The 12131-nt window shown below is 56.6% G+C and overlaps 4 protein-coding genes across 4 annotated transcripts; all 4 read left to right on the forward strand.

Moving 5' to 3' along the window:
- Positions 1-1556: 1556 nt before the first annotated feature.
- Positions 1557-2753, forward strand: ATG4.1 (putative AUT2/APG4/ATG4 cysteine peptidase; the record flags this gene model as incomplete). Its single annotated transcript, XM_001567711.1, has 1 exon — positions 1557-2753. The coding sequence occupies one exon, from the start codon at positions 1557-1559 to the stop codon at positions 2751-2753; it is 1197 nt and encodes a 398-aa protein (XP_001567761.1).
- Positions 2754-4832: 2079 nt separating this feature from the next.
- Positions 4833-5615, forward strand: LBRM_32_4140 (putative 60S ribosomal protein L2; the record flags this gene model as incomplete). Its single annotated transcript, XM_001567712.1, has 1 exon — positions 4833-5615. One exon carries the CDS (start codon positions 4833-4835, stop codon positions 5613-5615), a length of 783 nt encoding a protein of 260 aa, XP_001567762.1.
- A 1056-nt stretch (positions 5616-6671) lies between these two features.
- Positions 6672-7601, forward strand: LBRM_32_4150 (hypothetical protein, unknown function; the record flags this gene model as incomplete). The annotated part of the gene is made up of 1 exon (XM_001567713.1): positions 6672-7601. One exon carries the CDS (start codon positions 6672-6674, stop codon positions 7599-7601), a length of 930 nt encoding a protein of 309 aa, XP_001567763.1.
- A 1609-nt stretch (positions 7602-9210) lies between these two features.
- LBRM_32_4160 (putative DNA repair helicase) lies at positions 9211-11622 on the forward strand (the record flags this gene model as incomplete). The annotated part of the gene is made up of 1 exon (XM_001567714.1): positions 9211-11622. One exon carries the CDS (start codon positions 9211-9213, stop codon positions 11620-11622), a length of 2412 nt encoding a protein of 803 aa, XP_001567764.1.
- Positions 11623-12131: the final 509 nt, after the last annotated feature.

Genomic DNA, 12131 nt, shown 5'->3' on the forward strand with positions numbered 1-12131 from the left:
GCGTGCCTCTGCTGCGGGAGGGGGGGGGAGGGGAACAGGAGGCGGGGCCATCTGGGGCATGTGGGGCATGGTACTGCAGACACACTGCTAGGGTGTGCTGGGGAGAAGCTGCGCGCCAGTGCAACGCCGTCGTATGTGTGTCTCTACGCCATGCGCTTACGAGGGTTACCCTTTTATGTCGCCTGCACTCTTATTGTCCCCGTATCCCTCCTCCCTCAGTGTGGTCGCTTTGCCGGAGATACACGTATGCCCTTTTCTTTTCACTCTTGTTGCCTTTCCTGGTGGCGGGAGGGGGGATGCCTCCCTGCGTGTCATCTCAGGGCCAAGCGCTCTCACTCTTTGTGTGAGAAAGCCACGCAGACCCCCTTTCCCTACCCATACCAAACTGCTTCCAGTGGTGACCGGGTCAAGGTGCCTACGACGTGGGGGGAAGCCAGAGCAAGGTATCGCTGCTGATGTCGGTGGTCAGGGCTTGGATGGTACTGCGTCGGGGTGACCCGCGGCCGTGAGCAAGTTTGTACCATCTCTATGATGGGCAGCGTCTCAGCTTGACTGGAAAGGGTCGCACCTTCATCCTGACAGCCTACTGATGTGGGGAGCCTGAAGGCCACCCCGAGAAGGATGCACGAGGTGGTGACCAGCATGATGGAAGTGGCTGTGAGGCGAACTGAGAAACGGCGATGGGTAAAGTTTGGCGCAGAGGCTCTGCGCCGATAGCCCAGAAGACGTATTGCTGCAACGCGTATATGTTTGGCTTCTTTGCCCGCGGCGATGGGGCCCGTGAGAGGGCCGAGGGTGGGGTGGTGTCCAACTCCTGTTGTATGGCAGAATGACTAAGTTGGAAAAAAAAAACATATTATCGCCACGTTGATGCAGTATTGACAACTCGTAGCGTTAATGTCCGCAGCGTCTGGAAGTGCGTGCGTTTGTCTCCATCTCACCCGCATCGTCACAGTAGTGTCCTTTCCTCTCTTCCTTCTCTTCTTCGTGACTCCGGGCAATTACTCTCCATCGGAAAGCAGCGAGCTCTCTGCTTTAGTTTTTTTGCCTGGCGAGTTCGATGTTCTGGCAACTTGCTCGGCTTACCCTTAGGTCGCGTGCCGCTGGCACTCGTGCGTACACGGATAGCGTCTCCACACGTCTGCCCAAAATGTGATGTTGTGCTGTGCCATCTTCTCATCTGTCTGTTTTGCTTCACCTCTTAAACGTTTTCCTGGGGCCGCTACACTGTCGGCGTGTGACGCACCTGCGACCTTCCACCTATACCCGCCCGTGCACACCCCTGCCTGTGATGATGTACTGCAAAGCAGTGTGCAACTACTTTAGCGCCTCTTTTGTTGGTTACGTATTCGCTGCCACTGCGAGGCCCTCTTTCACAACAGGCTGTTTGCTATCTCACTTCTCTCTCCACCTACCCCCCCCCCCCCTCCCCCCCCCCTACACACACACAATCGCGTCTGCGCCACAGCGAGCTGTGTGCATGTGTGCACCTCTTCCCACCTCTCTCTTCACTAATTTTATCCGTCACGCCCCTCCCCTCTTCCTTTTGAGTGAAAATGCACTCCGGAGTACAAGTAGGCCCGAGCAGCAAAGTGGCGGAGAACGCTCCGTCCTGCGACCTGGGCAGCCTTTTCAAGTGGTGGCTCAATCCCAGCAGGATCTTCCGCACCCCGAACCGCAAGCTGCAAGATAAGACGCCTGTCGTCGTGGTGGGATCTGGCGCCTATAGTGGCGACAGGACGACCGAGTTTGTGATGATGGCAATGAAAAAGTTGCTCTACTTCTCCTACCGCAGCTGCTTCCCTCCCTTGCCGAACGGGTCTACGACAGACACCCGCTGGGGCTGTCTGCTGCGCACCACACAAATGCTCATTGGCACCTGCCTTCTGCGGTATCACTGCAAGGGTGCGTACGTGTTGCCAGAGGCGGACAACGCTGAGCTCAAGGCGAATATATCGAGGTTGTTCATGGACGTTCCATCCGCCCCGCTTGGCATCCACAGGGCAGAGGATGAGGCTCACAAGAACTGTGTCAAGTACGCGAGTATGCTTTCCCCCACTGAGGCGGGCATGGCGATGGCAGCCGCCTTGATTGCGTGTCACGCCGAGGGTGGGGATGTGCCATTCACATTTTCCTGCGAGAACCGTAACATCGATGAGCCAGCAGTGGTGGCAAAGCTCTTGGAGGGCCAGCACGTTATTCTTATTATTCCTGTTGTCTTGGGCCTTGCACCCTTGTCGGACAAGTACGAGTCCATGATGCTCAAGATTCTCGACATGAAGGCATGCTGCGGCATCGCGGGAGGCTTCAAGCAGGCATCCTTCTACATGTTTGGCCACCAGGGCCGCAAAGTCTTCTTCATGGACCCACATTATATCCAAAAGGCCTATACGTCTGACAAGACCGCCGGCACCCTGTACGGGGCTCGCGGTGACCTGACGGCGCGCAAGTTTGACCCATGCATGGTTCTTGGCTTTTATCTTCACACTCTGGAAGACTACCGCGTCTTTGCGGAAGAACTGGCGGTGGTCAACTCCCTTGTAACTTTTCCACTCATCAGTTGGAGCCACAAATCGTCGAAGGTGACGCCTCTCTCCGACGAACGTGCCATTTCTTTGGAGGGGAACGCGGAGAGCGCTACGGCACACGGGAACGAGGAAGAGCAGCACGGGCCGAATCCGTTCGCTACTGATGCGAGGCACGCCACAGGCTTGAATCTGAGCTTTTCTCCAGAGGCTGTCGTAGCGCCATGACGCCGATTGTCATCGCCATCATAGTAGCTGCATAACGTTCTGGACAACAGTACGTGAGGCCTACACCGCCAAGGCCTACTTACTCCACCTCTTTCGACAGACCAAAAGGTCCGGAAAGCGGCAGTGAGGGTGGCGAGGTATCCTGCGCACATCGAGTGAAGCGTGCCTTTGCACATTCTACCAGAGCATATGTGCAAATTGTCCTTCAATTTTTGTTATCCTTCTTTCGTTTTTTTTTTTTTTTTGTGAATTGTCATGTGCCGCGTTCAGGTACGTCATGAGTTTGCCACAAGCGCAGTCGCCGTCATTCCAACGCCCCGTCCTCCTCTGCTCACTCTTGTCTCCTTCACCGCTTACACGGAAAGTGCGTTGTTGTTGTTGTTGTTCGCTTTAGTTTTATCCCTCTCCCTACCATAGGGGCCACTCTCAGCCGCGTGTTCAGTTGCCTTTCTTTCATCTGTTGCCTGGACGAGACTCTTCACCGAAGTTGCCGCGTCTTCTCGTCTACCTGCGCGAAAGGTGTTCGTCTCTTTCGCTGCTGTTATGGTTGTTGCTCTTGTGTGTTTGAGCAGTGTCGTACCCCCCGATTGTTCTCCTTGTCGCTTTCCTCTCTCTTCCTCACATATCACTTAAATGGGTGGGGCTTGGACTTGTTTGTTTCGCTGACGAGCACTGTTGCTCTGGCCCCCCTCTTCCTCCCGCTTCCAGCAAATACACCATCCATACTTGCCTTCCCCTTCTTATTTTTCCTGCTTACTGCGAGGCACGAGGGGGAAGGGCTGACGGAAGATGAAGGGGAGAAACACCTGTGCTGCCTTTCTCCGTGCAGCACTTGCGCGTTCTTTCTCCCCCCCTCTCTCTCGTCGTGTTAACTTTCTTTCCTCTCTGATGCTCTTCCATGGCTCTAAGGGAATATATTGATGTACCTCTGTAGGCCTGCTGAGAGAAATCGGAGCAAATGAGCTGGATGAACTCTGCGGCGCGGGGGTGTACAGAGTGTCGTAAACTCACCGCCTGGCACTGGCGTCTCTGCTCTTCTCAGCCTCTCGCACTTCTCATGGCAGTGCCGCAGTCCTGAATGGGTGCCACTTTGCCCAGTTACCTGCCTCGCATATATTTATATATGCGTCCCATGCACGTATGGGCTCCTAAGAGCGCGTGTCTGCGTGTGCGCTTTCAGTGGCAGTGGGTGTGTGCGCAAGTTTTTTTGTTTACCCTTTCCATTTGTGGAAAGGCGCGGCTGCTACGCGCCGGAACACTGTGTGGTCCCTTGTGATGATTGCTTAGCGGCGAAGTGTGTCATCGACGCTTGTTATTTAAGTGTTGGTGCTGCGTCGGCATCCGTGAGGCACTCTCTTTACCTTTCATCGTGTCCATTGCTGCGTGTGAGGCTCTGTGGTGCATGTACTTGATCTCTTCCTACCCCCCTTTCCGTATACAAGATCTCTGCATGACTGCGGCGCCACCACTTCTCTTTCTCTGCCTTTCGGCCCCCCCCCCCTCCGCCTGACAACTCTTCCAAGGCGGTGGTTGAGTAGAGTAGACTGGAAGACAAAGCAAAAGGCGAAGCCTTGCATGAAAATACTGAGAGGGCAGGAGGGCCATACTTGTGACGTGCTTTGCGGTGCTTCGTGTAGCACGAGTACATCCTAGCCTCTCCCGTCTTGTTCTCATCCTCCCTTCTAGGACACCAACTCCCTGCCCTCTCTCGCTCCTTCTTGTGCCTCTTCGCGCGTAGCACAGGGAGGCGAAGGGGCGGGGCGAGTGTACAAAATAGTATTAACTCACCTCCGTGGAGTGCGCCAGATGCGCAATGGACGGAACCTCGACAACCGTACCAGTGGAGCAGACTGTGCTGCTTTACTGTGATCGCTAACGAGATTGACGCCACACAATCGCCAGTTCATCCCTCTCGAGTGTACCTGTCAGGATGCACCTTTGATCTCCACCCGCGCGACTTGTTCACATACTCTTCTACTATCGTCTTCGACTTCATATTTGCTTTCATTCGCACACCCACACACACATACACACGTATGGTGCCAGTCTACAGGGTACCACGAACCAGTCTCCTCAACCATGGGTAAGACTGTGCTGAGCTGCCGCAAGGGCAACGGTTCTGTGTACCAGGTGCACGGCCACAAGCGCCTCGGCTCCGCCAAGCTGCGCATTCTGGACTACGCCGAGCGCCACGGCTACATGCGCGGCGTGGTGAAGTCGATCGAGCACGAGGCTGGTCGTGGTGCGGCGCTGGCGCGCGTGGAGTTCCGCCATCCGTACAAGTTCCGCCGTGTGAAGGAGCTGATGGTGGCGCCGGAAGGCATGTTCACTGGCCAGTCGGTGTTCTGCGGCCAGAAGGCGCCGCTCGCGATCGGCAACGTGCTGCCCCTGGGCCAGATCACGGAGGGCTGCATCGTGTGCAACGTGGAGGCGAAGCCTGGCGACCGCGGCACACTGGCGCGCGCGTCCGGCGACTACTGCATCATCATCTCGCACAACCACGAGACGGGCCGCACGCGCCTGAAGCTGCCGAGCGGGCAGAAGAAGTCTGTGCCGAGCACAAGCCGCGCGATGATCGGCATCATCAGCGGCGGCGGGCGCATCGAGAAGCCCGTGCTGAAGGCCGGTAACTCGTTCTACCGCTTCCGCGGCAAGCGCAACTGCTGGCCCAAGGTGCGTGGTGTTGCCCGCAACCCGGTGGAGCACCCGCACGGTGGTGGTAATCATCAGCACATTGGTCACCCATCGACGGTGTCGCGCCACTCGCCGCCGGGCCAGAAGGTGGGCCTGATCGCTGCCCGCCGCACCGGCCGTATTCGTGGCGGTAAGGCTGTCAAGGGCGCGTGGCACCCGGAGGAGTAAGGGGCACCCGAAAAGATGCATCCAACCTGGTCGTCGTCTTGTGTGTGTCGCCGCTGGCACCGTGTCTCCAGCCTTGCTGGATGGTACCGGCACGACTAGGGAGGGGGGCAGGTGCGGCCTTCCTCATTTCGTCTATTTTCTTCTCTACTCGTTTGTATACGTCATTTTTCCTTTCAATCCGCGTAACGAAGACTATGCTCGACGAGGGCGACTCTGAGAGGCCATCCGTCTGCGTGGTTCCGTGGCCTCGTACCTTGACGTTTCCCAAGCGAGGTTTGGTGTGCTCCGTGCTCTCCGTCGACCGACGGCGGGGGCAGTAGAGAGCGGAGAGGACGGCTACTTTGGATTTTTCCATGCACCGACATCTGCTGAATTTGGGTCAGGCAGAGCACACGCTGCGCTCCCCTTATTAACGGCACCTCAGTTCTCTATGCTCATCTCTGCGCAGTCCCCCTGCACCCCAGGTGAGCAACTGCTGCACCACCTTCTCCAGCTGCGGATGCGCTTGCTGCCTCGTCATTCTCCAACGCTCCCTCTCCTCCTTGGTTTTCTTCTTGAAGGGCTGTTGGCGTATGCGCTGATGGCTGGTATTGGTCATACTACAAGCTTTGTTCCTAGTTTTCTTCGTTAGGGAAGTTAGCTGTACTCATCGCTCTCCTCTCTCTTCACCTTTGCTCTATCCTCCTCTGTGCGGCCAAGCCAGTACCTAACGCGCTCGAACGCCTTTTGCCCTCTCCCTATCGCACCCGAGTGCGCGCTTCTTCTTAAGTTTATTCTGTTCCCGCTCTCCCTCTCTCTCTACTGCGTGTAATCGTCTCAATCCTTCACCTCGTCGTGTGGTTTGGGGCGGTAAAGTAGGCTTCGGCGTGCACGACATTGAACAAAGACACACACACACACTGACAGGCAAAAATAGAGAGACGCAGAAGTGCAGCTCCTCGCGCTTTAGGAGGTCTTCCATCACCAGCCGCACCACCACCACATTCTCACGTGTGTAAATCGCTCCCCTTGTCCTCTCTTTCCTCCCTCTCTGTCGACCCCTCTTGTGGTATCAAGATGCACGCGGCTCGTAGTTGGCAAAAGACGGATTTCTTCCGTCACATACCGAAGGACCTTACGGAGTCCACAACTTCTGGCGCCATCATTTCCATTGCGTGCGTCACTGTCATGGTTTTGCTGTTTGTTGGGGAGGTTATCTCTTACGTTTCCCCTCGCATACAGTCCGACATGATTATCTTACCAGATCTGGATGAAACGAGTACCATCAAGGTTTCCATGGACATAACGTTTCCAAAGATGCCCTGCGCCATTTTGACTCTGGACATCCTCGATGTTCTGCACAACCACATGTTCAACTCGATGGACCACATTACCCGAACCCGCCTTGATCCCGCAGGGAAGCCGATCTCCGATGGGATATCTAGTGACCTCTTTGTCAGCGCCGCCGAGGGGTGTCGTCTAGAGGGCTACATTAAAGTTGGCAAAGTCCCAGGCAATTTCCACATCTCGTCCCACGGACGGCAGCATCTGCTGATGACGCACTTTCCCAACGGTACTAACGCCGAGCATAGCATTCACCACCTGTCCTTTGGTACCCTCGATGTAAAGAAGCTCGACAAGAAGGCCCAACTCCACCCGCTTGATGGGAAAGAGCACCGGAGCGAGGTGCCCAAGATCTATCAGTACTTCCTCGATATTGTGCCTACCATCTACGAGAGCAGCTTCTCTACCGCCCACACGTACCAGTTTACTGGGACCTCGAGCAGCAGTCCTGTGCCCTCGAGCCAGATGGCTGCCGTTGTGTTCCAGTATCAGATGTCCCCCATCACAGTGCGTTACTCATCGGCACGCGTCTCGCTTACCCACTTTCTGACATACGTCTGCGCTATCATCGGCGGCGTCTACACCGTCGCGGGACTACTGTCGCGCTTCGTTCACAGTTCTGCAGCTCAGTTTCAGCGCCGTATACTAGGCAAGGCAGACTAGGCATCACAACGGTTGCCTTTGGAAGTGCCCGCTAATACGTGCACGTGCTAGCGTATACGTACGGTCGTGAATATGCTCATGCGTGCGGACGCGAACGCGTTCAACCCATATCTCAGCAGTGCGGTGCGGAGTTGCACTGTGCACGCGGGTGGAGGCGTTACAGACTTTCTGGGGCGGTATCTTAGTCTGCCCCTGCTTCCTTCTCTCTGCCACTTGTGCCTGTTGGTGTTGAAGCTCTCCGTGAGAGAGGCGGCTTGTCGTCGTGTCGTTCTCGCGTTCTTTTCTTCTATGATGTGCTTGCTGCCGGTGATGTGGCTGTGTTGCCGTGGGTCTCTGTATCGATTCTTCCCACCTCCCCGCCTTCCTCGCTCTCTTGCTGTTGTTCCCCTTGTGCGGTCGGTGTGCGTGTTACAGCGCAGAAAGGAACCGGAGGAACGAATGACGCAGCGGGGACTGTGTCTGCTTGTGTTGACCTCACGATGGGCGTCTCACTGAGTCTCTGCATAATCATGACCTCCCAACATGCAGAGAAGACGGGCACCAGACAGCGAGATGGCAGTGGGCTAAGTGGGGTCAGAGAGAAAGGCAGTCAGGTGGGGGAACACGGAAGGTGGCGGCCCTCCCAGGCCCACCAAAGATCCCCTCTATGCCTGTCTTTTTCCTATTCTTTGTTGTCCTAGCTGCCGTGGCGGGAGAGAAGGGAGCCCTGTGAACCTGCCACCCCCCCCCTCCACACACACACACACACAACCACACCCGCAGAGGCGCAACACCATGTATGCGCAATGACACCGCGAAGGATGCGCGTCGATGCTCCTCGTTTCCCAGCCTCAAGCGCATCTCGGCAGGAGAGCGACTGGGGTAATACAATGCTCTGTTGTCCTTGATTCGGTGCGTCGATGCATCTGGCAGAAGCGCGTGTCGAATGCGGGAGTGGCGCTGTCGTTGGTGAATGAGCGTCACTTTTTAAATTTCTCATCATCTTTCTCGCTCTCTTCCCTCGTTTACTCGCTATTTTCTCCCTTTCCCTCCCCCTCTCGCGCATACTTTGATTCCACCGCACGCGACGCTGGTGGACGCAGTGTTCGTGGGAGATGTGTGGATATGTGTTTCTGCTCGGGTGCGCTGATACTGGATTCGTAAAAAAGCTGCTCCACCCCAGATGAGGTGCGCGCTTAAATGGCCCCGCACCTTCTCGTGTTTGTCTCACCCTCTTTGCTCCCCCATTTATGTTCTACGCACACGCATCACCACCGTTACCACCACGCGTAGGCACCTTTCGACGGCGTTTTCTTTCTAGCGCAGCAGCAGATCACTGCCTCACACCCAATTTACTGCCCCCCTCTGCCCTTGCGAACGTGTCAGACGCCTTGGCGCTTCCTTCCGTTCTTTTGAGGCTCTCTCTCGCTGTATGCCTCTGGGTGTGTCTGCGGTGTTTGAGCAAATTCTTCCCAACCTCAATGCCCCGCGCAGACGAGCACTTACGCCCATTCACTTGCCTTCCTCGAAGGGAACCGCTCATTCCTCTTTATCCCACTACCGCTGCGTTTGTACACTTTTTTGGTGGGGCCCACGGCTGTTGTCGTTACTCGTGCTGCGGGAATTGACCATGGCGTACTCGCTTAATGGCGATGCCCTCATCGGCGAAAAGTGCCTATTCGTTGAGAGCAGGGCACAGTCGGACGGCTATATCATGATCCTCGCGGAGTCATTCCGCGGCAGCTACGAGACAATCCGCCCTCTCTTGACGACGCTAGCGGAGGCCGTCTCGCGCCCTTCACTGATTCACGAGTACCGGCTGACACCGTTTTCCCTCGGCGCCGCCGTGTCAAACGGAATCGACGCTACGGAGGCGACCACCTTCTTGGAGACGTATGCGTATGGGCTTGCAACCTGCAGTGAAAGACGTCAGCGTGTGCGGCAGTTCATCGAATCCTGCATGAGGCGCTACAACCTTGTCCGCGTTATTATCGACTCCGAGAGAACCCTTGTGCAGTGCAAGAATGAGGAGACGGCTCAGATGCTGCTATGCGATGCCGTGATCACCTCGGTGGCGGCAACGCCGCCTCAGATTTTTTACGAGACGAGCTCCTGGGCGGAGAACCCAGCACCTTACCCCTCGTTCCTGCTGCAGAGTAGGGCTATGTCAAAGGTGGTGGCCGCCCGGTGCATGGTGCTGGGCTTCCCTATTCAGCAGCAGTACGACTTTGAGAATGACACGTCGGTTCGTAAGGCGCATATCTCACTGCGTACACAGACAAAGCCACGCCGCTATCAGATCGAGGCGGTAGACGCCGCTATCCACGACGGCACCCTCAACAGCGGATGCATACTCCTCCCCTGCGGCGCCGGAAAGACGCTGCTAGGCATCATGCTCATGTGCAAGGTGAAGAAACCGACGCTGGTCGTGTGCGCCGGCAGTGTCAGTGTTGAGCAATGGAGGAGCCAAATTCTCGACTATGCCACATTGGAGGCACCACCGCCGACAGACAACGATGATGCAGCTGACACTCAGGGCGGTTGCTCCCACCAAATCAAGAGCGGTGCCACCCGCATTGCGTGCCTGACAGGCAAGCAGAAGGATCCCATCACAGAGGAGACGGACGTTGTGCTGACAACCTACAGCATGCTGGTCACGGCGCACAAGGCTAAGTTGCGCCAGCATGCGACAACAACAGCCGGCGAGGACGACCTGTTCACGGGACGAGGACTGCGCAAGCGGAAAGAGAACCCGAAGGAGAAGCTCTTCGCCCCCTATGGGCTGTTAATTCTGGATGAGGTGCACGTGATGCCAGCGGAGAGTTTTCGCGGGAGCCTCGGCTTCATTGACGCCAAGGGCATTGTAGGCCTTACCGCCACCTACGTGCGCGAAGATCACAAGATTCTTGACCTCTTCCACCTCGTGGGGCCGAAGCTGTACGACATTTCAATGGAGGCCCTCGCTTCACAGGGCTACCTTGCCAATGTACACTGCGTCGAGGTGCGCACTCCAATGACGAAGGAGTTTGGGCTCGAGTACATGGACCACCGCCGGAGAGCCGCAGGGACGAGCAAGACCTCGGTGCTGGTGATGTTGGCTGCTGCAAACCCGAACAAAATGATGTGTGTGCGAGAGCTTGTGTGGCAGCACCTCGACGTCGGCGCCAAAATCCTTGTCTGCTGCGACCACATTATGCTACTGAAGGAGTACGGGGAGCTGCTCAACGCACCGGTGATATGTGGCAGCACGCAGCACAAGGAGCGACTGATGATCTTCTCCGACTTTCAGAGCACGTCGAAGATTAACGTGATATGCGTCTCGCGCGTTGGCGACGTGAGCGTGAACCTGCCCAACGCAAACGTCGTGATCCAGGTGTCCAGCCACGGCGGCAGTCGCCGTCAGGAAGCCCAGAGGCTAGGGAGAATCCTGCGGCCAAAGGAGCGCGCCGCGAACGGGAGGGCAGTGGATGCATGGTTTTACTCCATTATTAGCATGGACACCATCGAGATGAATTACGCGGCTCACCGCACCGCCTTCCTCGTTGACCAAGGGTACGCCTGCCGCGTCATGGAGTACATCCCGTTCGAGTCATCAGCCAACACCAGTTTAGGACGCATGAAACAGCTGGCGAAGAAGGAGCGCGTTGGCGACGCGGTGAGCATCAAGCAGGAGTTCTTATACGAGACGGTACACCAGTCAAGCGTCTTGTGGTCGCGAGCCGCCGAACGCTCTGGCCACGGCGCCGGGGCTGACGACCGTCGCACCGAGTCGCTGTCGTATCAGCTTGGACTGCTCTCGAAGGTGGTGTCCAGCTGGGAAATGGAGTTCCAGCAAGAGTGTCGCAAGCGCCGCCGCACTGCTGCGGAGGACGTCGCCGAAAACGCTACTGATGACGCGGATGGCGTGACGGAGGCTCGTTCGATGCGGACCTACGCCACCATCAAGAATGAGTGGAGGGTCAGCGGTGACCACGAGACTCGTGCCACAGCGCTACACAACCTTGTTGGCGTCGACGACGGGTTTGTGTACCACGAGCTCTAGCACCATCTGTTGTTCAGACATGCCTGTGCGCACTTGCTAAGAGTGCGGGCGGGGGTGGAGGGGTAGGGGCAGAGCACAGGACCCGCCTCTTTCTCTCCCTCTGTCCTACCCGGACGCCCTTCTTTGTGGCTTTACATTTTCTTCTACTGCTGCGTGTTGTCCCCTCAATCACCTCTTCGCATCGTAGTCGGCACACGAGCGCACCTGCCTCACCCTTCTCTCTTTTTATTGGCTTTGTGTGTGTGTGTGTGTTGATGTGTAAACGCCAGCGATCCCAAAACGCGCTCAAGGAGGCCGCGCATAGGGACAGCAGAGGCTAGCATGCGTTTGCGGGCGAAGTGCCCATTGGCTTCAGGCGCGCACACGGAGTGGTTTGATGCACATGCAACTCTCAGCCAAACACACGAAAAGCGGAGATGGAAATAGCGCGAGTAGAGAACGGTTACGGTGACGAAACGCTTTCTACACAGGTGAGCTTCGTTGTCCGTCCTTTGGGCGGGTGTGGTAGT

Source organism: Leishmania braziliensis, chromosome 32 (genome assembly GCF_000002845.2).
Source record: "Leishmania braziliensis MHOM/BR/75/M2904 complete genome, chromosome 32".
Taxonomy (NCBI): domain Eukaryota; phylum Euglenozoa; class Kinetoplastea; order Trypanosomatida; family Trypanosomatidae; genus Leishmania; species Leishmania braziliensis.